Below are 26743 nucleotides of genomic sequence, written 5' to 3'. Positions count from 1 at the left end.
CAAAAAAAACTGTTCAAAATGAACAAAAACATCTTAATGGGGAAAAAACACCATCTTGTAAGAATAATACTATTTTGATGCAGGTGCCAAACAAACCATAAAAGGGTGACTCTCATTACCTTCTCTCCACAGACTTCTTTGAAAATTTATTACAAATGATTGTGCTTATTGGCAGAGTTCAAAATCAGTCGAGTCCATGCAAACAATCTACTTCAATGAGAAGTACATTCTTTTACTCTAGCAAATCCATCGGAGGTAATCAGACTGGATGTTTTATTCAACAGGGCTGAAGAAAATTGTTCTACAATAGGTTAATTCAAAATGGCAGCATAGAAAATGCATCTGTCAGTGGGGATCAAATTACAGGGCAAGCTCCTCTCAATGCTTAGAAAAACAAGTCTGCAGTTCTACAGATTATGTGCCTGTGTGTGTTTAAAGGGGTGGGAAAGGAGCTAAATATCTGAGCTAACCTCCAATTAAAGTCAATCATAAAAACAGCCAATTTAATGAGTGCGGATTTCTTTGGGTAATTATAACACCAACCACTTTTTTCTCTTTTAAATCTGTAATTCTGCCTTCTTGTTATTGCTTGCTTTGTCATTAATCGCCTCAGGACCTTGATTTCCTAGCAACAGACTGCCACCAAACATTTGGCGGCTGTTCAACATTTTCTTTGTGAAAAATGGCACTGCTGTTGCCGCCTGGGCTGCAGCAGCTAGACTGGCTGCGTAAGTGCTCTAATAATGTATTCCACTGGAAAAAAAAATCACATGATACGGGGTGCAATGACTGAGCTCAGTTAATTACTGAGCTGGGAAGTTTATCTACAATCTAAAAGCTGTGTTCGAGGGGGTGAAAGGATATAAGAATTAAAATAGGTGCCCCGTCCATTATCAATGATTTGCAGGTGAGAATTCATGAAGAACTATTCTGTCCTTGAGTTGACAGGGTTTTGTTTAAGTTTATGTAGGAAAAGGATACGAAAGGTCAATGCACCTGAAATGTTGCTTGACAAATTCTGTCTCTAAAATAATAGCCCCCAATACACAAAAGAATCATGAAACAGTTTGCCTGGACCTTCAAAAGCAAATTAACCTATGCATTTGTCAAGCTGTTTCCTTTTCAACTTCAGGCAAAAAAAACCCTGTGTATTTGTAAATCTGCTTTGAGACTGCAGGGTAAGGTTTTACATCCATGCCATGAAAATCACACATGATGAAAGTAATTCAAATAACTGGGTTTGCAATGCACTTAAGTAACTAACTTGTATCCTTGTGAGAAATCAGATGCATTTCATTACTTTTGAAATGATTTAATTGGGATTGAAGGACATAATATCTCATGATAAGAAACCTCGTGGTAATTTGCCATTTTTATTTGGGAGATTTATTAAGATTCTCTGCGCCTCAGAAACAACCAACCTCCTCTCAGTCAGGATAGTTATGGAAATTAACATCTCGTGTCAGATAGCGGGAGCTGATGCCATGCCTTAGTTCTCAGAAGACTGGCATGTTTCAGGATTGCTGTCAGTATATGATAATTCAATAAACCCATGAGCACACTAAGTATAATGGAAGCATCTGTGAAACTAACAATTCAGTGGACATTCTGATTTATACCAATGCCTGCGTACTGTGTAAAAAACTTCCCACTAAGTATGGCCGACTCAGCTCATCTGGGAACGCATGTGTGAAAGCACCACTTACCTAAAAAGAACCCCGAAAGCTTGAAATAAAATTGATACTGGGAACTCTTTATAAAAGAATAGTAGCAAATAATGATTTTTTGGTTATGTTCAAGTAGTTATGTATGCCTGTGTCTGTGTGTGTGTGTGCACGTGTGTGTGCATGCGTGCGCACACGTGTGTATCTGTATATATACCAAGGAGAAGAAATGAACTAAAGAGATTTGAAAAATGTTACAGAATTTTGCTTAATATTTTTTTGCTAAACGTCATCTCACCGATGAGTCTGAATACCCAATTAAACACATTTGTATAAGAAGCAAATTTTAGTTGAAGCAAAATTAAAAAAAAAAAAAAACAACCCAACCGAAGCCCAAAACCTGACAAATAAATATTCACAATCAGAAAAGTTTTTGTTTTGGGGGCCACACAAGGGGGTACACATTATCTGAGAACACAGTGTTTGGGATCAGACCTGGGTCTCCCATATACAGACAATGTGCTCCAACCCTCTGAACCATATTCCTGGTCCTTATGATCATGAAGTGTTGAAAACCAGCATATATGGGGCTGGAGAAATAACACATGACATCATGAGTGCTTGGGGCACAGTATGCCCCACCTTAGTACAGGGCCCCAAATACCTCAGAAGTTTGACCTTTATTTAATATTTTTTGGTGGTAGAGGGATTGCTAAACTGGTAGTGCTCAGGGAACCCTTTTTGGTGCCAGAGATCAAATCCAGGTCAGCAGCATATAAGGCAAGCACCCTACTGTACTATCACTGTTTAATAGTGAAAATATTTTTTAAATAGGCTAGTATTTAAAAGACAAAACAAAAAACCCTACACAGATATATTCTAAAAAGAAACTATAATTGGTCTATATACTATTATATAGTAATTATATGGTTTACGTATTTTTATAAATTTATACTTTATGTACTTATATCTTATATGATTACATAATCATATAATTCTATATTTTATATATACACAAACACATAAATATATATTTTACTCACAATTTACTATGGTTCACGATGTGAACTCCATGAATTAAAAGAAAATTTTTGGGTACTATAAAGATATAAAAATTACATGGAAATTCTAGGAATAAATCAATATCGGGGAGTGTTCACAACTCAGAAATGACTGAAGACCACTTATAGTAAGTAGGCACAGCAAACAACCTTTAACTCAAATATACTATTTCAAAGGTTCAACCGGCTTATTACAAGTGTTAAATTAAATAAATTCTAACCTTGAAAGAAGAATTCAACAGTATGTTTGAGGGCTGAATAATAAAATATGTGGGACTTTGCTTTACAATGTGTACTTTTTGGTAAAGCAAAATAGAACGTTTTGGTGTGTTATCATACATGTTAAATAATTATTTGTGACTTTCTGTCATGTCCTTTAAAATGCTAGGCTTACATTCTTTAAGAATAGGCACATATTTTGAAAAAAAAAATGAATGTACAAAGTGATTAGTCAAAAGAGCAGAATGGGGTGGGAGGCTGGTTGAACTGCATGTTGAAGGTGGAAGAGTGCTGTGAAGAAATGCAGTCAAGGACTTCTTATGATTTTAAGAGAAGCTTGTGCCAGAAATTTGTATAAAGAAATAGGAATGCAACTTGGCAAAGCAGCAAACCTATCTTTCAGAACGTTCCCCACTACTATTTAGGATTTGCTAGTATTCCTAATTAGATCTAGACAATGGAAGCGAAAAATATTTCTATTCCTGGGATATAGGAATAGAATTAAAAGTCTCAAGATGTCCCTCCAGCTTTCAGAAGCGATTTGCAAAGAGTAGAGATAAAACATTTTAGACACAGGAGGTCGGAGTCAAATGAGCCCTACCGTATAGCTGAGAAACTGGAATTAGTCTGAAATAGGGTAACAGGAAATATGGATTTATAAATGGATATACTAACTTACCCTCTTTTCGTTTTTTGATCCCATGTAAGCAAATATAAGCTTCTAAAAGCTACTATATACAACCTATCCAAATTAGAACGAAATGGACCTATTAAAGAACTGACACTAAAAAAAACATAGCAAAATGATAGCAGGATTAAATAAATGCTAAAACAACCATCTTTAGAGTGTGTACAAAAGAGAAATGGGTAACAACAAGAAATCAAAACAAATTTATATAATTACCATTTCTTAAAAAACATAAAAAAATTTTAAAAACAAAGAGGTAAATTCATTAGTTGTCTAATTGGCAACAATTTATAGCTTGGGCCATAATATCTCTATAGCACCACAGAGTTAAGAGAGATGTAGAAATAAGATTGAACCCAGGGGCCATAGAGAATGACTGCTAATGGGTACAAAGTTTCTTTTTGTGGTGATGTTAATGCTCTAAAATTAGATTATGACGATGGTTAAAGCACTACTCTATAATTATGTTAACAATCCTCGAATTGTACACTTTAAAAAGGTGAACATTATGGTACATAAATATCTCAATAAAGCTGTTTTGAAGAGACAATCCAATTTTATTTATATAGGATAGAGAAAATAGAATATACGGGTATTAAACTACAGAAGCACTATATATGTACTATCAAATATGCTGAAAAACACACACTGCTACAGACACCAGGCTGTTTATGTTCTGTTTGCATACAAATTTAAAGATATGAAAACTAGCACATAAGAATGTCCACTGCCATCATCATGTACATAAATTATCCCTCTCTGAATCATGTTTATCGCAGGGAATTAGTGAACAGTGCATTTTGTTAAGAAATTGCTGATTGGTCTGAAATGTATAAACAAAGTAAATGGAAGGGGAAACATTTCAGTAGATGGTTTGTTAATTCATTTGGAGCTGTATATAAAGGTCTACTGTCTGAAGCTCTAAGCCCCATACGTGTTTATTTTCTTACCATTATAATTGGTATAGAGTGTAGTTTCCAACCTCCCAAAATTCTAAGACCATTATAACGTTGTAAGTCCAAAACAGAAAACATTCACCTTTATCTTTAGAGCTCAAAACTTCTTTAACCAATATCATCTTCATTCTACTAAAAGAATTATTCTGTTTAACTAAAAGAGTGCTTTCCTGTAATCTTCCCAGTAGAGACTACTACTTTGATAGAATCCAAAAAGGCTTAAAAAAAAAATCAGTATTTTAGGATTATCAATTTTAAGAAAACATTTATCTAAAAAATTAAGTTTAATTTAAACTGGATACTGTTAACAAATTTACACAAGGGCCAGAACCTAGACAGATTGAAAATGAATGCAAATTAAATTTCTACAATTTCATTTTCATTAAAACATTTTTTTCTAGGGGAACCAGAACATTAGTACAGCAAGTAGGACGTTTACCTTGTATATGGCTGACCCAGATTAGATTCCCAGCACCCCAAGCCTGCTAGGAGTGATCCCTCAGGCAGAACTAGGTGTTAGTTACCCAAGAGCATCACTGGGTGTGACCCCAAAACAAGAGGAAGGAAGGAAGAGAGGGAGATGGGGAGGGAAGGAGGGTGGGCGGGTAGTATTTTTCTCTGTAAATCCCATCGATAACATATAGGGAGAATAAAATTGTTTGGGGGAGGGTAGTATTTTGGAAAAATCCAGCTGTGCACAGGACTTACTCCTAGCAGTGATGGGGCCCCATTTGTGATATCTGCTGGGTAACATTGGTTTGTCCTTGATCCTCCCACAGGGAGCTTAGGCTTACTGAGTTACTCCCTCAACAGTGCTTCTGAGGCACACCCAATCCCATGAGGCACTAGTACTCTTATATTGCTTTTCTCTTTCTTTTAGGTCTTTGCATAGTTTATTTTGTTGTTTTTTTGTATAGACATAGGAAGATAGTTAATGCTATGCTTTTGTAACATGGGAATTAATTGACTCCGAGTAATATTTACTCCTGGGCATCTGTCATATTTACCTGATTTAAACCTTAGTTGTCTCACTTCCTAACATCCCCAAAAAGGAAGCTCCCAGAGAGGGACAGGGATGGACCCAGGGCAAGCTGTAAGCTACCGTGGCACTGAAAAGGGACAAGCTAAGTGCCATAAGAAGTATAACAAGTTAAGAACATGGTCGTGGACAAAGCTTGTCATGACCCAAAAAGAAGGAATTGAACTCTACTGGGGTTAGGAAAGACTAATCTGAAGATTGGAATATAGAGAGATGTCCCCAGGAGGAGCCTACCTTTAAGCTTAACAAATCTCTTAGTGTGTTTATACAAAATGACTAGAAATATTAGTAAGAAGTAAATTTAATATGATTGTTTAAATGGATTACTAGCTGAGGAAAGGAGAAAGAAATACACCCTAGATGGAACCCAGCCCTTGAGCAGATCTCCTTGTAATCTAGAGTGTTGAACTCCAGAAGAGATTTTGTCCTTGAGTTAATCTCCTAGAATTTCCCACTAAGGAGGGACTTTACATCTGTTTGTTGTTATGACAATGTTCAACCCCACCTATGTGCACCCCAACCTTCATGGTTTCTATATGACCACTGTAAGGGGAGAGATACAACTACGCTGGGAAAAAAGGAGGAGAAATTACTACGCTATACAAGGAGAGATTGAACTATGTTGGGGAAGAGAGAGAAATAAACTGACTACCAACCAGGCTGGGGCCCTGTTCCTCTTCTTCCTCCATTTATCTATTGCTATCCTGAAAAAATATCATCATCAAAGACTGAACTACATAAAGGTAATTTTCAATGATATAATAAAGTTTAGAGCAATTAATCTGAGGTGTCTGGAAGGTAACTGTGCTGATAATGGTATTGGTCTAAAACACAAATAATAAAGTTAATTATCTTTGATTTTTTTCATATTATTCACATTTCTAGCAGGTTTCTATTTTAAGACAAATGCACTTACCTTCACCAGACTCTTATCTAAATAGCTTCATCACAGACCTAGGAATACCAGAATACTAAGCTTTCAGTGTACACAAATGAACTTTTACAATATCTAATCAGTGGGCTGGGAGCTTGTTTGCACCTGGCTGACCCCATGTTAAGGATCACCAGCAGGAGTGATCCCTGAGAGCAGCACCAGGAGTTGGCCCTGAGCACTGCGGGCGGGGAAGAGGGAAGCCAAAGATGACAATTAATAAATTTATTAAATTATAAACTTTTAATAGTTATTTCTTGTCATAAGGATACCTTTACATAAATGTTAAAATATAGCCTTACTTTAAAAATCCTTAAAAGCAATGATAAATTTCATTGCACACTCTAATTAGTTGCTATAGCAAACATTTGTATGAAAAAATTTCAAACATTCATCTGTTAAAAAAGATTGCTCACAGTTTATTACGGAAGCTCACTTTAAGGATTTTACATTTTGCTTCCAGATAATTGTGGCTAAATAACAATTCTATAATATATATTTTTACTTAGGGTGTCAGTAAGACTTTTAACACTGAATATTATGTTTTGATGAAATATTAAATTAATGCTTAATATTACTTTATAATATATAACTGAATGCATGTTATGGTTTAATTTCATATTTAATATTTTAACTGGGTTCCAAACAGACAGGAAACCAAATGGTCATCACTATCTTTCCTTTATACAGATTAAAGTATTCCAATTTTGTGCCATGTATAAACTTGATTCCTTTTTGCAAGCACTGTCGACTTTTCTAAACCACTCTTCAGGCTATAATCATACCTTCCTTTACTTCAGAAGCAAACTTTGGCCAACACTTAAAGAACCCTCACAGCATCATATTCTCCAACTTTACAGCAAGATTATGAGCTAAAAAGTGATAAGTTGGTAAATGGTGTTATCAAATTAATTGAAACAAGAAAAGAGAAGATATATAAGAGGCTGGATGAACAGGAACAGGCAAAGAAACAAGTGGGGATGAAAGTCCAAGGCAAAAGTCAGGCTACAGTTCCCACTCCCAGAGACTGTGGATGAACTGATTCATTATTTTCATTTAAGTGCTTCATTTTCATTCAGTGAAAATGATGACATTGGGCCAGGGGTTTGGCTCAGGCTGCTGTGCAGACAAACCTCTCAAAAACAGCATAGCTCAAGATGACTTAGTCGATGCAAAGTGAGTCACCAGGCACAAGGCACAGCATAGTTTGTTAAACCTCATTCTTAAATATCCAGTTCACCTCTGACTTTAAAATGTCCTCTACTATATGCTAATCTTGCAATGAAATTAGTGCTATGCAACACAGGTGAAATCAGAAACTATATTTAAAAACCCACTATCTTCACAATATATCCCAAAACATTAAGAAAAGAGAAAAAAATACAGCACTGGAATTCTTATTGATTAACAACCTTGCCCTGAGATTTTTTTTTTCTGTTTTGGGGTTTTGGGTCACACCCGGCTATGCACAGGGGTTACTCCTGGCTTTGCACCAGGAATTACTCCTGGCGGTGCTTGGGGGACCATATGGGATGCTGGGAATCGAATCCGGGTCAGCTGTGTGCAAGGCAAAAACACCCTACCCGCTTTGCTATCGCTCCAGCCCCTCACCATGAGTTTTTTAAGTATCATTTTCAAACCATAAATAACTTCCTTTGAAAAACAAAAGCAATGTAGGTCAAGGGTGCCAAGTATGATCCTCCGCACCACGCCTCCACGTCATTCCTGGCATCACTCGCAGTAGCTTTGATCCTCCCTGAGCACTGGGTGGAATGTTTGCCTCAGTGGCTCTCCGGCACTGCTGAAAGGGGCCCTGAGCACTGCCTGGTGTAGCCCCTGAAATATCAACAAAAACCCAAATACTGCAGGGCAGTAGGGGAACAACTACCAAGGGCTGGACACCTACCAGGTCCCTCAAACCACACAAGTAAACAGAAGACATAAATCAGAAATAATGTTTGTAAGATTCTGATCACTGGGAGGCAGGAAACAATGACACCAGCCCTCTAGGGGAATCAGCTTACTGCCTTGAGAGATACAGCCAAAGAAGCAGGAAGTAGAGCTGAGAGCAGGGAGTTGAGGTGACTTGGCAGTCTAAGAACAGAGCAGTGCTGAGTTCAGAGGCCAGATGTCAAAGAAGAGAAAGCTTTACAGAGAACAATGGAAATCTACAGAGGGTTCTCTCTTCCCCATTCACCAGATCAGAGCCTGGATAAAACCATCTGGAAGCATCAGAAGGGAAGAGGATTAAAGGGAGTAGTACACAGGGCAGATACACTTCAGGGGAAAACAGGGCCTGTTCCCATCATCTGGAACAAAAGCACTTAGGCTAAATGGTCTACCACATAACAATAGTCTTATCTTGGTATAGAAGGTAATATCTGGATTACATATGGGCTTCCAAATCTTGGCTGAAATGATATTTGGACATGGAAAATATGGGCTGCTGTCCTGTGCATGTAAAGATGCTCAGAAATATTACCTTCCCATCTTTACAAACAGCAGTCCTCACGCATGATAATCACAACTTCTCTAGATGGCGCAAATGTCCCTAAGTGTAGTCACCCTTGGTTAAAACCCACTGCCACTGAATGAGCACTACCTGTGTTTGACCTACCTAACAAACCAGAAGAGGGAAACCCCCAAACACCAAGACGTGATGGAAGCCTTTAATTTTCTTAATACATAATTGCAAGAACTGAAAAGGTAGCTTAGTTTACAGGCCTTAATCATGAAAATTTGTAGACACACCAAGTCGACCAAAAACTTTCCTGTAATTAAGGAGCTCTCAGATAAAAATTAAGATTATGGACACTATAGAGTCTGGAAGAATGAAAAGCTCAAATGACCTGTGAAATGAAAAGCTACATTGGCTCAATCTAAATCTGGTTGAAACATGTGTTAAGAAAAAACTAAACCGGATGCTCTGAGAGAAAAGGGGATTATATAATGTAAAAAAGGGGGATTAATAATGTAAAAGAACTATAGAACGCAGTTTCACACTGTTAAATGTCCATCAAAAATATATAACATCCCAGATATCCAAGATAATTCTACTACTTTCACATGCTTTAAGAAAATTTTACTGATTTTACAGTTTACACCAACATGTTTTCAGGAATTCGACTTTAGACCTTGATACATACATACTTACCTCATCACACCTGCCATGCGTGTTAAAAATGATTTCAAAATAACCAAACTGAGCAAACGTACTAGCCTAAGTCAAACATATTTCATGAAATTGCTAAAATAGAAACTAAAAAACTAAGAGCTACCTTAAGTTATCAAACACATCTAAAATTTTAAAAAACTTTTATTAGTCAAACCAAAGCACTCTATGCTGGCATGAACAGAATACTATTAAAATTCAACTTCCCTGTTCTTGGCCATGCTATAACACATAATTGAGTACAGTCCGAATTGTCTGTAAATTAGACAACATTAGTACGAAATTTCAGTCACCTAAATCCAGCTAGGTTCATTATACTGCACAATTATTAAAAATAATGTTATTTCTAAGTTACCTCATATTTAGGATTAAGTTACTATATAGTAAAATACAGCAAACAGCAATGTAAAATAAAAATATTTTGCATTAATGTAAGGTCATAACATAACTAATACCAATAATGTAATACAAACAATGTCAAGCTTTAAACCATGTGCTTTGTAAGCCCTGAGGACCACTGAGTTTGAGTCAAAGCCCCCAGCAAGAAAAAAAAAAGTGGTTTAAATTAATATATAAATTTTCCTGAACAATTATACTATGGAAACATATTAAAACATTAGTGAAAAATGGACTAAATATTGAGAAATGACAGCCAATAATTCGAAGGAAAACATCTTCTTTTGTTTTCCATTGCTTCTTTGTTCCACACCCAGTAGAGCTTGGGGACCCAGATGGTGTCAGACAGAACCCAGGCTAACAGCAGCCCACAGATCAGCAGTCTGAGCTCTCTCTGGCCCAGGAAGGATGTTTACCCCTGTACTTGGGATACTTTCATCACATCTGGCATAAGAGGTCATGTTTCTTATATGGAATTGTCTCTATGGTGTCAGAGCTCCAACAGGGGGCATGGCACTGTGTGCTGGGGAAGCAGCTCAAAGAGCACCCCAAGGTGAGCAACAAGGACGTGCCCTCATTGCTAGCCCTGGGGTGCTCTTTAAGCGGCTTATTCGGGAGCTAATGTGTTTCACCACCAAGAGCAGCCCTGACCACTGTGAGGCAGTAGCTCTGGAGACACAGCGTCCACCCAAAAAGGGTCCTCAGTGGCAGCCTGGGAAACCTTTGGCAGCTCAGGGGATCATGTGGAAGCAGACATAATGGTAGATGAAATGATTAATTTTCAATAAGTATACTCCTACTGAACAATCAATGTACTTGTATTTATGTCTTCTCCACTGTTTCACAGCTCGGGCAGCTGCTTTGCGGAAATCACACACATTCCATACATACCGAGGGCTTTTAATTTTGCAAGGGTGTCTACTTATTTGTTATCAGACACATTTAACTCACACGGAATCAAAAACAAGGTACTCATAGGGTGATTAATTCAGGAGGGACTCTAGAGCAGTCTTATTTTAGAAATAAATTCTTACCCAATTATTTTTATGTCAGAAGACTTAATAATTCAAATTACATGCTGCCCTTATTCCCAGATTTAAGAGATTTGTCACGATCAATGTTTCTGAAATATTAAATTAGAAGGTGTCATGGTAATTACTATGGAATAAATAGCAATTAAGATTTTTTAGGCAAATAAGCTCAAAGTGTTAGCAGTGCATATTTATGCTACCAATATTTTCCCACACAATGCATGCACCATTCACAAGTAGCCTAAGAGTAAAAAATGTAAATTTGGAATTACTTTAATAGGCCTTCAGAACGAGAGGTAACATAGGGACAGTGGTGGGCATTTTGGCAGTGGAGGGGTGGAGTAATTTTGAACACAAATACCCTAAAAACTCACACTGTTGCTACCACATTATATAAACCATAATACAAACACACACACACACACACACACACACACACACATATATGTATGTATGTAGCACTGTAGCACTGCCCTCCTGTAGTTCATCAATTTGCTTGAGCAGGCCCAGTAACGTCTCCATTGTGACACTAGTTGTTACTATGTTTGGCATATCAAATACGTCTTGGTTACCTTGCCAGGCTTTGCCATGTGGGCAAGATACTCTCGGTAGCTTGCCAGGCTCTTTGAGGGGTGTGGAGGAATCGAACCCGGCTCGGCCGGGCTGGCTGTGTGCAAGGCAAACGCCCTAACGCTGTGCTATCTCTCTCTCTCTATATATATATATTTTTTCTTGTTGGGTCACATCTGGGGATGCACAAGGTTTACTCCTGGCTCATGAACTCAGGAATTACTCCTGGCAGTGCTAGGGGGACCATATGGGATGCTGAGAATCAAATCCGGGGTGGCTGCGTGCAAGGGAAATGCACTGCGTGCTATGGCTCCAGCCCCCGAAAAAAAATTGTTTTGAAAAGATTTTCAAGAGTCAGAGATAGTTAGGCACTTGCTTTGACTGGGGTGAATGCCGGTTCAATCTCTGGCACAGCATATGGTTCCTACCAGCACTATGAGAGTGATCCGTAAGCAGTGCCGGGGGTGATAGAAAAAAAAAAAAGTAAGATTTTCGAAAGTAGGATGGTATGTAAGTTGAGAGCTAAACACTTATGTATAATGTATCCAAAAAAGGTAACAGATGTGAAGGTTAATGATACGAATTATATCACTGCAAAAGATATTTATTTAATTTTGTTATTTTGTGTGTAGGCTACACCTATTAGGGCTCAGGGCTTACACCTGGCTCTGTGCTCAGGGATGACTGTTTGGTAGGCTTGAGAGACCATCTGGGACGCCAGGGCCACACATGTACAAGGAAAAGCCTGACCTTCTGTACGCTCTTACTGGCCCCTGCAAAAGTTCGTGATTTGGAATAGTGAACCCAACACATAATCTGAGGTAGGCAAATAACTACCAAGATAGATAAGTAAAATTATTTGAAAACGGGAACCCAGTACTTCTCTCAAGGACTAAATTCTTGCTTCTTATTTTAGAGATCAGCTTTGGTTCTCAGCAGTGTGTGATCTCCCGAGCACTGCAGGGAGGGATATTCGAGAACCAAGTCTGGAGAAGTCCTTGAGGACCACAGGGTGTGTGTGTGGTCCAAACCCCAGGAAGCAAGTACATCCAGTGTAATTTCAATAGTATATACATACACCAGACTTTCGAATTAGGTAGACACTTACTGCGATATAATAAACTCTAGCTTTTTCTACCAGCGTCCAGTTTTTCTCCATATCGAGATGTTTTTCCTTCTTATAACAATTGGCAGCTGCAAGGTTAGCCACGAGGGACCTAAATCAACAAGAAAACGCCAGAGTTTTACTTAAACTAAAAACCATTTAACTATGTCAAATATTTCTATAGGCAAACCGACAGCAGGTTTTTCAGATTTTAGTATTGGAATCCTTTTCGTTCGTTTTTGGGCTTCAACCCTCAGTGGTCAGAGCTGACTCCTGGCTGTGCAAAGAGAACCTTAAGGGGTGCCAGACTCTATCTCAGAGTCAACCCCAGGCACCTCAGCTCCTGTCTATCTGGCGCTCAAATTTGGTCTTGCAAACCTCTGGAGACTCCTGTGTTGCCCGAGAGATAAACAGAAAGAAACATTAGTTCTTTTTCTAAGTATCACTTGGTATTTTAAGAAATTAATATTTTAGCTGGCCAGAGCGATAGCACAGCGGGTAGGGCGTTCGCCTTACAAGCGGCCAACATGGCCGACCCGAGTTCGATTCCTCCGCCCCTCTCGGAGAGCCGGGCAAGCTACCGAGTGTATTCGATATGCCAGACACAGTAACAACAAAGTCTCCAATGGAGACGTTACTGGGCCCGCTCGAGCAAATCGACGATCAACGGGACGGCCTTTACCTTTACCTTTACCTTTACCTTTAATATTTTAGCTACTAAAATGCTATTATTTTCCTGGTTATGTGAGAATACATTTTAATAGGCTAAACTGTAGTTGAGAAATCATATCAAAATAATACAGATTTTAAAAGCCATGAATGGGAGACCGAAGAGATAGTAGAGTAGGGAGGGTGTTTGCCTTGAATGCGGCAGACCCAGGTTCAATCCTTAGCATCCTATATGGTATCCTGAGCACTTCCAGGGGTGATTCCTGAGTGCAAGCCTTGAGTAAAATCTGAGCACTGAAGGGTGTGCCTCCCCCTCAAAAAAAAAAAGCCATTGGATGTAATCCTTGCAAATCACACACATAACTAAAGGGCACATTTACTATGAGGAATTAATTTGCAAGCCATTACTTTTTAAACACTGTAATAAATTAAACTTAGTTTCTATAATTAAAGACTCCTCACACTGGCACAGTTTTGTAGCTGGAAAATCTAAGCAGGATACTCCATTAAAATTTTTGATCCTGGCACCACACAGAGCTATTTATTATTGCCCAACTACGAGATTTAATAAACTAATTATATACATTGCACACATATTAATAAAACTATTTTTTTTTCACTTTATCCTGATCCTAACACATTGATCCCAGCACTGCAACCTATTTTCATTAAGGCACATGCAAGTGTGAACCACCGGTGGTCTGCACCAGCAGACATGCTAAACTTAGAAAAGAATACCAAGTAGCTATCTTCCTAATCAAATGGGAACAGCTGTGGTTAAACATTATATATATACCATTGCTTGAGATTTAAAAATACCACTGGTTCAGAAGAAAAAATATGTATATAAGAAAAAGTATGTAAATGTAGTCTCTGGGCATCGCTGGCAAAAGGGACCTGGCAGCACTCCAGAGCACTCTTCTCCCAAGCACCGTGAAAGAAAGCAGCAAGGCTTGACTGGAAGCCCAGGAGGCCCTGGAGCTCATGAGGTGCAAGTCCCATAGCCAGGCCAGGAGGGGACCCCCACAAATATGTGGGTGAGCATCGCAGTGACCTGAGCTGAGTGCCACAGCCAGAATCAGGACCTGCAGTGCTAGCCCTATCAAACACATGGGCAAGCGTGACAACTTCTTGCTCCAGCAAGCACCACGTACAAGTGTGCAAACAGAGGGACCATGTGTGCTGTGACTGCTGGCCACGATGGCAACAACAGAGGGAAGGGAAACAAATCAAACATAGGTGTGGGCATGCCTACTGAGTATCGTCCAAAACAGTTCGCTCATCCACATGCCGACTGCCGGCTGAATGTTTGATTAGAATGAATGAAAACAGGAGTGACATGTATGAGTATACCCACAGGAAAAGAACTGGATCAGAAATAAGAATGATTCATCATGATCTATGAAAACATACCGATAATTGGAACTAGAGAGTTAGAATAGTGGGTAGGACAGGTGTCTTGCACGTGGCCTACCTGGGTTCAATCCCACGCATCCCATACTTTCCCTGAGCACTGCCAGGAGTAATCATGAGCACTTCTGATGAGTAACCCCTGAGTGTAAGGAAACCCAGCCGGGGGTTGGGATGTTCTGGGTTAAAGTACCAGGCGTTGATGCAGTTGATGGTGGGCCTGCCCAGTGCTGCGGCACCCCCAGCACCACGGGGCCTGTGCAATGCCTCATCCTCGGGCTGCTCTGGTAACCATGGGCCGGGGTCACCCAGAATCCTGGGCCTGGGCTCTCCACATGACCCCCTGAGCACCACCTGGGAGCCCCTTCACCTCTCTAATCAAAATTAATTTTCAATGTTACAGAATTAAAAAAGTAATACAGGGAAAAGACAGTGGTCAACAAAAATAAGCCCCGAGATACTGCCAACAAAATTGAGGCTAGCGAATGGGCATGGGGGTCCAGAGTCCCCAGGGACGGAGTGAGGAGACACTGGCACTCTGGCGGGGCATGTGCAATAGCATCAAGACCTTTACTAGCAGCAAAGGGACAGATGTTCATTTTTTAAATTTTTAATTCTGCAGTCATACCCAATAATACTAAGGATTACTCCTGGCCCTGCACTCAGAATTACTCCTGGTGGTGCTCTGGGGGCCGTATGGGGTGCTGGGGCTGGGACAGTCGCGGGGAGAGCAAGTGCTCTACCCACTGAATTATCACTCCGGACCCCTCAATCAACATTTTTGATGAAATGAAACACGAATTTCACAAACAAATTTTGAAAAAGGGTATTTTACTTATTTAATGATGACTACCCACAAAAGTGACTAATCTACAATATACATTTTGTCATAAGTGGGGGTGGCAAGAAAATAGAGAGAAGGAAGGGAGGAAATAAAAGGAAAAGAGGCAAAAAGAAAGGAGCAAAGAAATAGGAAGGAAGGGCGAGGAAGGAGACAGGAAATGGATAAACGCCTACTAAATATTCCTCAACATAAAAAAATGTGAAAGTACTTGTGAACCAGTATTTAAAAAGAGAACATCTCTGCTGAGTCTGACAGATTGTAAAGTTATTTTGCTTTTTTCTTGCAAAGAAGAAAAAGTTATGCCAATGAGCAGTATGGTAATGACGACGTTAACAATGCATGAATGTACTGAAATTGTATTCCCATGTAATCTGCAAATGGCACAAATGCAGCCAAAGCATGGAAAGGACTGAAAAATCTATTTCAAATTCACATAATGAAAAAATTTCCAATAAGTTGCAAAGACATGTAATGGGGGACCAGAGAGACAGGAGAGCAGATAAGCCTTGTACGCAGTTGTCCTGGGTTCCATCTCCAGCACCATATAATGTCCTCGAACACAGTTGGGTGTGGTCCACAAACCAAAAATAAATGGTAAAAAACGGTGGGAGGGTGTAATGAGTTGTTTCTTGAATGGAGCATTGTATAGGAGTGAAGCTATTTAATAGGGATGGATGACTATTGGCCAGAAAAACTTCAGGTAACCTCTCAAAGCTTCATTTAATATAGCAATTTCTGTATGTAAAAGATACAACTGTGTATGTGTGTAACAATCTGAATACTTCAGTTTCAAGACAGGATTTTTTTTCTAAGCTGGTTTTAGCTAGAAACTAGTGGCAAGTCCAAAGGTAGAGGTGATAAAGCGAGCTGAGGCCTCATGAAGACAACAGCTGGTGTGAAGGAGACAGGAATAAGAAAAAGTGCCACAAAGGGGGTCTGGGAGACAGTAAGGGCCGTTGAAACACAAGGCCCAAGTCCCAGGCCCACAGTGGGACTCAGAGTCCCGCGTGTACAGGCTCCCGAGGCCTCACTGACCGGTTGCCGCCCGTGATGCATGCAGCACATGTTCCCGTGGGCTGTTCGTTCTGCTCATAGTAATGCGCATCCACGTGGGCCTCCGCGGCCTTTTTCTTCAGGATCTCCCCAAATTTATCTGTCCCAATGCAGCCAAAAAATGTGGCAGCTTTGTGTGGCTGCTGGATCATCCACTGCAAAAGAGGAACAAAAAAGAACTTCAGTGGGTCAGAACAAGACTGCTCTAAGCGCATCAGAATCAGGCCCGGGGCGGTGGATGAGAAGCCGTGGCTCGTGTGAATGGAATCGCAATCCTGTAGGACAACTTACTGTGACAAACCTGTGTAAGAAGCGTATAAAATCTTATTAGACGTCTAGGGGACAAGAACTAAAAATCTAAAGAAACACAGACCACAGACCACAGCTATCTGTACCTGGGAAATACAAAGCACCAACAGGTTGGTATAGCACAATCATTGAAAGCCCAGAATCTTAAAGAAGGGTTGTCTAGTTCAAGTATTGTTCTTGTCACCTGTAGCTAAAAACAACATTGTTACTTAACATTTCTATGCTTCAGCTTCTTTATCCGAAAAGCAGGGGTAATAATTATAAACATCCCTCATGAGGAAGCAGATAATTAAATAAAATAATTCAACTTATATGCATCGCTAACAAATGTTACAATAGCAGCGACTTTTACTTCTAGGACAGTCATGCCTGTAGAAATGCACGAATAAATTACGTTAAACTGTTCCCATTCAACAAACTGCTTTCACCAAGAACTTCAGACATATTATAGTACTTTACATTTTCGTTAGTACTAAACAACATCTTTGCTGTAAATTCACAACAGAGTCATCTTGTTTTAAAATACATGCTTTTCACTGATATGATACGCTCCCTTAATTATTAGCTCAAATCACTGTGATTTTGAACACTATGAGCTGTTTAAAAGTCAACATCTGTTTTGATTCTAGCATTAATAGTCAGCAAAACATCTAAAATACAAAGTGAAAATATATTAATATCTTATAATATTTTTAAATATGGAAATGTACAAGAAATGCACAGTACTAAAGTTTACTCACTTGAGTGGAAGGAAACGGAAAAAAAAAGTAGTAGCAAATACAGAGATCTAACGATTTATGACACAGATCTGTCAGGATTTATCCTTTAGATCTGTGTAACAAATATACCATAAGATAGGCATGAGTGTTCTTTGGAACATTATTTGTAATGGTTAAATGTTGGAAACAATCTAAATACTGTATCAGTAGAAGTTAGTCTAATAAAAAAGCTATGTGGAATAAGCACAAGGGTATTGTGTGAGATTAAAAAAATAAAGAGGAAATGAAGGAAGACAAAGGTATAGTACACTTTTCAAAAAAACAGTAAATCTTACAAATATTCTTTTTTTTCTTTTTGGGCCACACCCAGCGATACACAGGGGTTACTCCTGGCTCATGCAGAATTACCCCTGGTGGTGCTCGGGGGACCATATGGGATGCTGGGAATTGAACCCGGGTCGGTGGTGTGCAAGGCAAACACCCTACCCACTCTGCTATCGCTCTAGCCCCTACAAATATTCTTTTAATACATAAGCATATTTTTATTTGTTTCTAGGGGCTGAGAGCTAGAACAAAGGCTCTTCCCTTGCATGCAGCAGACCCTGGTCCAAGCCAGCAACAGCTCATGTGCCCACAAGCACAGACACAGGTCACTCATGGACATGGCTCCATGAGCACTGAACCATCCAGGAGGAGCAACTGAACACTATGCACTGTAGCCCCCAACTGATCCACCACACCCACAACTTATTTATAATGTTACAATTGCTTGCTTTATTACAGTAAAGAGGAAGGAAGAATAAGCTGGATAAAAGATAAGTGGTTATCTTTGAGAGTGGAAAGATCAGGTGCATAGGACCAATAGCTCAAAACTGAGCCCAAGCACAGGACTGCATGTGGGTAGGTGGTGCTCAGCCTTGCTGCCCAGCCCCACATGGTGCTCAGAGCACAACAGGGAGGTAGTGGACTATATGCACAGAACTAAGAGCGGTCCCTGAGCACGCCCAGTGTGGCCCACAAACCGACACCAAAAGCACAACAAAGGCTTCTTTAAGTGATCATTCACCACTTCACTACTTTCGAAATGTTAAATGTTGAGATATTTACATTAAAAAAATAACAAAGCAATAAGACTGAGTAGAACAGAAACAAGAAACTGAAAATATAAAATTTTACCTAAACTAGAGGAAAGGCAGTACAAAAAGTCGTAACTATGCTATTATTTTCCAATAGACTACTACATGGAAAAGGTCAAGCCAAATAAAATATCCCCCGCCAACCCCCTTAATCTGTTATACAAATAAGGAATGGAGCATGGATGGGAAAAGGAGCCAGGCAGGAAGTCTAAAGGATGCTGTTTACCTGAGTGACCAAAGGTAGCACCGCTATGAAGGCCCAGAGCTCTCTTTTGATGCCTCCAGCTGTGCGCAGTGAGAAATACTATCATTTATGTAGTATTCCCTTTTGTTTTTTTAAAAATAGAAGCCACAAGGTGAAGTCTGCAGGGGAGGCTGGTATCTGCCCTCCTGGGTGCTCATCTGCAGGCCTGACTATTGCTCACTAGCCCGGCCTGCTGCGCTGCTTTAGCTGCTGGTGCTCAAGTCCTGTGGCACTAGAGACCCAACTCAGGGACCCGTGCAGATTAGCATGGGACCCACCACCGGAATTACTTAACTGACCTCAGTGGAGTACTGCTACGCTGCATCTAATCAAGAGGACACAACCAGTGTGCCCAGAACAAAGTTCACAGTCACAAACAACAGTACCGGATGGTGCTCTGGGAGGTGAGCATGGGTCTGGTATGCAAGAGGCCTGGGGTCCGGGATGGCATGGCTCCATGAGCACTGTCAGAAAGGGCCCAGGCCTTGAGGCACTGCCAGCTGCAGCTTTCACAATCAAACAACAAAAGGGGGGTTGGGGAGTCCAAATGCCCCAAAAGACGAACAGAATGCAAGACTAGAAGGACTGTCATAGACTTGTAACGGACATTACCAGAATTACTGAAACTGGGGGAAGAGTCAAGTAGACAGGAGCCTGCCACCATGCATGAGGGTGACCTGGGTCTGATCTGATCCCTGTTAGCAGACATAGCCCCACCAAAAAAAGGGAAACAACTTCTGAAACTGGAAAGCATACTACTGCAAAACAGCATTAAATCAGTTGTTCCTTTCAGAAGGAATAAATACTTAATAATGGCTCAGGGAAGCACTGATATAAATTTCCATAAATAGAGCCCAAATGAACAGAAATTTTAACAAACAATAGATCTCTGCAAGTGTATTTTACTATTCTTTTTACTTAACTTAGAAACATTTCAAATTTAAAGGCTGGGTGCCAAAGTTCAAGTAATTCACTCACTTTTCATTTACAGAATGAGCAAAATTTAAAGAGATATATAAAGAAATTAATTTCAAAATTTGATGCTATTAATCCATTTTTTAGAAGGCGCCAATAATACAAAGCAGTTAGTGTTAAATTGGATCAGTACCAGTGCCAATGGATAGTAAAGCACAAATTTAACCAAAGAAATTACACTGTCCTCTTATTTTTTATTTCCGTAGAAATCATGGTCATAGCATAGTATTACCAAGTATGTAGTTAAATATGCGTCAAGTAGTTAAGAGGGCAAGAACAAATTTTGTTATGATTATCTAAATAATTTGATAGGACATTAAAAAGGAAATCTTATTCGATATAACTTACGTCAATTAAAAAGCATTCAGGCTAATTATAGTCCAAGTTTACAAGTACAGACTATGGTCTGACTGAATGGTTGTATTAATTCTTTACGATACAAATCTGATTTCGAATTTTCCAATAATCAGGACTGAAATGAATTTATATGTCTCTGTTAACAATTGAACTGCAACTCCGAACTTTTAGATTCTTAGAAAGAGAATTATATAAATAGATTTCATAATTCAAATATTCTATTCCTAGGTAAATTATGAAGAGCAGAGATATAATTCAAAGTGTCATTGATGCTAAAATGATCAAGGATATCCTCACTGGGGCCAGAGAGATAGGACAGCTGGGATGGCACTTGTATTACATGTGGTGACAATCTTGAGTTTGGTCTCTAGCTGTGCATATAGTCCTGAGATCTATGTGAGTGTTTTCTGAGCAGGAGCTAGGACTAAGCCCCGAGCACAGCCAGGGATGGTCCTAAAACCAAACAAAAATAAAAACAAAGGGCTGGAGATAGGGTGCTTGTCTTGGATATGACCAACTTGGATTCATTCCCCAGGACGCCACATGGTCCCTTGGGCACTGCCACGAGTAATCCCTGAATATAGAGCAAAGTCTTAGACCTGAGCATTGCTGAGTGTGGCTCAAAAACCAAAAGAAAACCAAAATACTAGCAAAGAGGATCTCTTTTCTATGGAACTTTCAAATCACTTCTGGATACTTGTCACTGTATGTGTACATTAAAAGAAATATTACTTTTACCTCCAAGACAAAAATAGACAACAAATATAAATACTAAACAGATTCTATTTATCATTTCACTACTAAATATTTTATCAGGGAAACTGGCTAAAATTTTGACTGTTTCTTCTATTAGCACATCAGATGGCAAAATATGAGACAATTACGCTTGAACAGAGATTTCTACTCAATCTAAAATGTGAGTTAAGAAAGTCAATGTAGGGCTGGAGCAACAGCACAGCGGTAGGGTGTTTGCCTTGCACGCGACTGACCCGGGTTTAATTCCCAGCATCCCATATGGTTCCCTGAGCACCGCCTGGGGTAATTCCTGAGTACACAGCCAGAAGTAACCCCTGTGCATCGCCAGGTGTGATAAAAAGAAAGAAAAAAAAAAGGAAAGGAAAGTCAACGTATACCAATGAAAGAAATGAAAGTCACGCTTGTAGTTCAAAGCACAAATATACTGAAAAACTTATCCTATAATTAGGAGAGTTGAAGTTGACTTTCAAAAGGTCATTTGTAAACACTTATAAAACGAATTTACTAAAAGCAATGCTAAAATTTTAGCCTATCTCTGATCTTGTATCAAACATTATGTGTAACCAACACTTGGCACAGAATACAAAGTAATGTTCCCTTCTATTCTAATATCCAATGAATAAACATTTACTGCCTGTCCATTACATAAAAGTGATGAAAGTGACAGTGTCCCTAAATCAAAATCACAATCACAAACATTGAGATTCTCTGTGACAGAGATTCATCCTTCATCATAACTTTTGATCATGCCGCTCCCTCTGAAACAAATTTCTCTTAACTTTCTTACATATGGACAGCATACCCATAAAGTGAACTCTCCCCTAGCCAGGAGAAAGTAGCAGGGTCCAGAATTACCCCAGTGCTGTGAATAACTAGGGAAGAAAAGGAAACAAGTATAAAATTTTTAGACACTGCACAACAGGCATTCGACGACTGTGGCCTGTCATAAAAAAGAAAGGTGAGTATCCTGCCGAGGTTCCGCTGGAGGCAATTTCAAGACTAAGATGTAAGGAAGAAGCAGCCAAACAGAGCTTGGATTCCCACTGAAACGAGGGGACAGAGATAAGTGTTCAAGAAGAGTCAGGAGATTAGAAACAGTCACCAAAAAAAGTTACAGAATGAGATGAAATCTATATAGAGAAACTCTTGCCTGGATGCCAATCTGTGCACACGGAAGGAACATACGAGACCATAAAGGATCTATACAAATGCCAGAGGACTAAAAAGTATGTTCGTTAAGGTCTCAGAATTCAAGACTACACACAAAATAAAAACCAATGTTATCAAGAAACTGTTGAAATACAAAGAGAGTAAAGTCATTTACAATGGTTTAAAAACTGAAACATACAAGGCCAGATTGGAAAAATGTGCAAAGCATACAACATTACAGACATTTGCTGATGGAAAATAAAGCCTACATATACACTTAATGCGCACGAATGAGAAAACTGACACTCCCCCCCTTTCTTTCTTTCTCTCCCTCGCTCCCTTCCACCCCACCCCCCTACTCCCCCAGACTTCTTAGGCTGTGGTTGTTGTGATGGGTAGAAGGTGTGTCACACGCACTAGGACACACTTTAACAGCAGTGCTTACATATACTGGGAATCACTCTTTTAGAATCACTGGGAATCACTCTTTTAGTTGAGGTGTTTGTACAGACTCCCATTATAGTGTTCACTGCAGTGGTCACCGGACCACGCTATATAAAGGAGACTGTACACTTTGTTGCAGAGCCAGGGCCCCAAACAATGGAGTGGCCGCATTGCCCAGCACCCATGGGCAGCAACAGAGAGAAAACTCTAAGCCTCCTACTTGCAAGTCAGGCACCTCAGGTGCTTAGGCAGGAGAGAGGTGTGGGTGGCGCAAGTACTCCAGAAACAGCAGCAGAAACATTACGCTCTTACATTATGCTCTTAAGTAGCAGGACATCCCAACATAATCCAGAGTCAAAAGCAATCACGTCGAAGACATCAAAAGAATTTTTAAAAGCCACTGAAAAATAAGTTCTATGATCAGTAGTAGAAGTAAAACTAGAACGTGCAAAGACCAAGGTTAGAAGCGAAGTTTCCAGTGGGGTGGAAATCAACAGTGCTAGACCCCAGTTTATAAAGATTTCCTCCAACAGCATAAATAAAGGTATGGACTAGAGACTTCCTCTGTGGTGCTGGAGACTGAACCGTTAGAGAAGAGAAGAAAATACCCTTCTAAGACTCAGATACACCCCTAGCCACCGTACTCGGTGACTTTAACAAATGTGTAAATTTCTAACATTTAGTTATAAAAGAAAGCACAGAAGCAGAAAGCGACAAGAAAATAAATAGGAAAGAGACAGATTGCTGCTCAGGGAATCAAAAAGGAATTCAAGAAAGGTGAAAATTTTCATTGGTTTTTGTAGGATAGGCAGAATTTTCTTTAAAAAGGGTTATCAAGTGGAAAGAAGAGAGAGTAAGGACAAGCCTCCTCTCATGCCTTAGAAATTTTACCACAGCATCCCCAAGGCAGAAGAAATCACATTTATTAAGCAGTTCTAAGCTATAAGTATTTATTGCCTAACACTTTAGCACTTGGTATATACTGAAAATTCACAAACTTTGGAATCAGACGATTATTACCAGACCATTTTCCACTTTTACACTAATGTCTCTGTGACATACTTGTTACACTTTTTCTTCTTAATTCAGAGAAGCCACCCCAAACCCAGCCTTACAAAGGAAATCATACCACCAAAAGGAAAAGAGCAATCTAATGTTAAAACAAACAAACAAAAATCTGGAGCTAATGATTCATGCCATATGCTGTCACTGCTTCTCTAGAAAATCTTAAACATCTTTCAAAACAATTCTGGGTTTGCTACATTACCTTAGGGGCCATTTACACACAGATTGGGAAATAAAGGAGTATATGTCAGAGAAACAATGAAAAGAGGAAAGACAAAGCTATTATTAGTATGACAGACCCACTATATGGCAGAAGTCTAACAGGAAAAGAAGAGAAGCCACATTATAAAATGCTTCTTTAAGATGTTTATACAGCACTTTGCAAAAGGTGCACGCGGGTTTTTGAACACAGGACCTATTAAAATAAGGGAATAAAGGGCAGTAAATCAGTACACAGTAAAGGCACTTGCTTTGCATGTGGGTGACCCCCATTTGAATTCTGTACCACATATGGTTTCCAAAGCATTGCCAAGAGCATATGTTCAATTCCGGAGCATAGAGCCAGGAGTAAGGCCTGAGCACAGCCATGTGAGATTCCTCTCATCCCCACCAACCAAATAAGGTTTAGTGAACAGGACGAGAAAACTTAGAACTTACACAGGAGTGAAATAAATGACATATTAAATTTTACATCACTACAAATCTTTTAAAACATGTAGATTTCTATTCATATTAACTGTATTATCCATAAAAAAAAAAACTTGGGGGAGGGGTCACACTGGGTGGTACACAGTAATTATTTCTGTCTCTGTACTCAGGGATCACTCAGGCAGGACACAGGGACCACGTGGGGTGCCGGGGATCAAATCCAAGTCGGCCGTGCGCAAAGCAAATAAATGCCCTACGTTGCTGTACTCACGCTCCAGAAGAATTTTTTTGTTTTGCCACATAAAAGTAGTATTTAGAAAGATATAACTGACAATGTTGCTCAAGATCCAGTCACTTCAAGATGTTATATATACTTTAATTCAATTCACAAAAAAGAATGATGAAGAATGACACCTAGATGCTAAGATAGTTGCAAGATAAGTCAACGATAAGAAATCTTATACCACAAAACCCAATGAAGCATTTCAAGAAAACTGAAAACAACAATGTCAACATTGGGAAATAACAAGAAGCGATTGCAAAGGGTGATGAGGAAATCAAAACTAAAGTATCTGGTGAGGATCAGCTTGTACCACACAGACTGAAGAATGGATTCTCTCCGATAACCGATACGCTACGAAGTGACAAGGAGAAACATGAACAATTCATTCTTCCTCATAACAGACACGTTCTGTTCTTTTCTGGTGAAACTTCTCATTTCACCCATGGCCAGCATCCTGCTCATAAAAAACTTGGTTCCCTAAAATCCTACTATTCTCCCCAATAATGGTCTTTTTTGTTACTTCTGCTGTTAAATATCCGCTAACAGCCACTTCTCACAAGAGATTTGGGGACACTTTAACCTAAAAGAGAGGGGGGGGGGAAGCTACCCAAAAAGCAAACAAGCAAGCTTCAGCCTCAGACATATTAATCCAGTCGTGTGATGACGAATTATCTATTACAACAGATTACATTTCTTGCAGCATTACTGCAAGAATGAATATGGTAATGTACGCAAAGCACCTAAGACAGGGCCTATTAAGGGTGATAATGATAATCACAGGACACTGAGAGACAATAAAAAACAGTTTTTTCTTCATTCAACTCATTTCATAAATATCTTTTTGATTACCTACCATGTGTTATGCCTTATTATAGCAACTAATGGATAAAGTGGCTTTTAAAAAATATTTTATTAGGGCACTGTGATTTACAAGGTTATTTATAGATGAGTTTCAGGCGTGCGATACTCCAGCACCACCCCCGCCCCCACAACAGCATCCTTAGCGTCCTTCCTTGGATGCAGCTGATCTAGATTGGATCCTCGGCATCCCATACGATCCCGTGAACACCCCCATGAATGATTCCTGAGTGCAGTCAGGAGTAATCCCTGAGCACTGCCGGGTGTGAAGCCCAAAACCATAGGTGAAAAGAAAAATGAGAGGTCAGTCCTCCTTTCATGAGGACCACAGTTTGGGATTACCAAAAAAAAAAAAAAATCACTGACAAATGTATATCATGATTTCTTATGAGATATAAAAATCATTGTTTCTATACAGAAAAGAAAACAGAGATAGACAAATAGACACAGATTACAAATAAAAAACACTTTCACAACATAAAAATGGCCCCAAATTTGGAGCACAGGAAGTAGTCAAAGACCAAATCTTTAGGGAAATACAATTGTATCCATTCCAGTGAGTGTATGTTCCTATGTGGCATGATTTGCTAGTTTATGCTGTGGGTCTAGAAAACTGAAAAAATATTCCATATGAATGAATACTAACAGTAAGGCCCACGCCCACAAAATAACCTACCAAATCATACCCACATTTAATATTTTACTTTAAGATGGTGGAAGAAATCTGTATGGGAAATTGTGTCTAAGCCACCTGCAAGAATTGAGGACCACGTGGGACTTCTGAGTTCTAGTTAATCAGTAAGGAAGAAAGATGACAAAGAAGTTCAGAAGGAAAGAGGAAACTGCTGGAATTTGACAACAAAAACAGACTTTCAGTTTTCCAAGAAAGGTTTTCGGTACCTTATGAATGCAACGAACAAAGATGAATGAAAAAAGGTCTTCGAATAAAATACTTATCATCTCTTCCTTATACCTGTATTTTAAAGATAATT

General features: G+C 39.3%; 1 protein-coding gene across 2 annotated transcripts in view; it reads right to left on the bottom strand.

Annotated features, from left to right (window-relative positions):
- ADK (adenosine kinase) overlaps positions 1-26743 on the bottom strand; it is a 509577-nt gene that overhangs the window by 260705 nt on the left and 222129 nt on the right. For both annotated transcript variants that reach the window (XM_056113429.1, XM_056113430.1), the window contains exons 5-6: positions 16791-16963; positions 12836-12944 (exon numbers count right to left, since the gene is read on the bottom strand). In XM_056113429.1, the coding sequence (XP_055969404.1) occupies positions 12836-12944; positions 16791-16963 (282 nt within the window). The remainder of the gene's footprint in view (positions 1-12835; positions 12945-16790; positions 16964-26743) is intronic.

This window comes from Sorex fumeus, unplaced genomic scaffold (genome assembly GCF_029834395.1).
Source record: "Sorex fumeus unplaced genomic scaffold, SorFum_2.1 ptg000020l, whole genome shotgun sequence".
In the NCBI taxonomy this organism is placed as follows: Eukaryota; Metazoa; Chordata; class Mammalia; order Eulipotyphla; family Soricidae; genus Sorex; species Sorex fumeus.
Note: the sequence above shows the minus strand (reverse complement) of the source record. Positions and strands in the feature narration are given on the sequence as shown.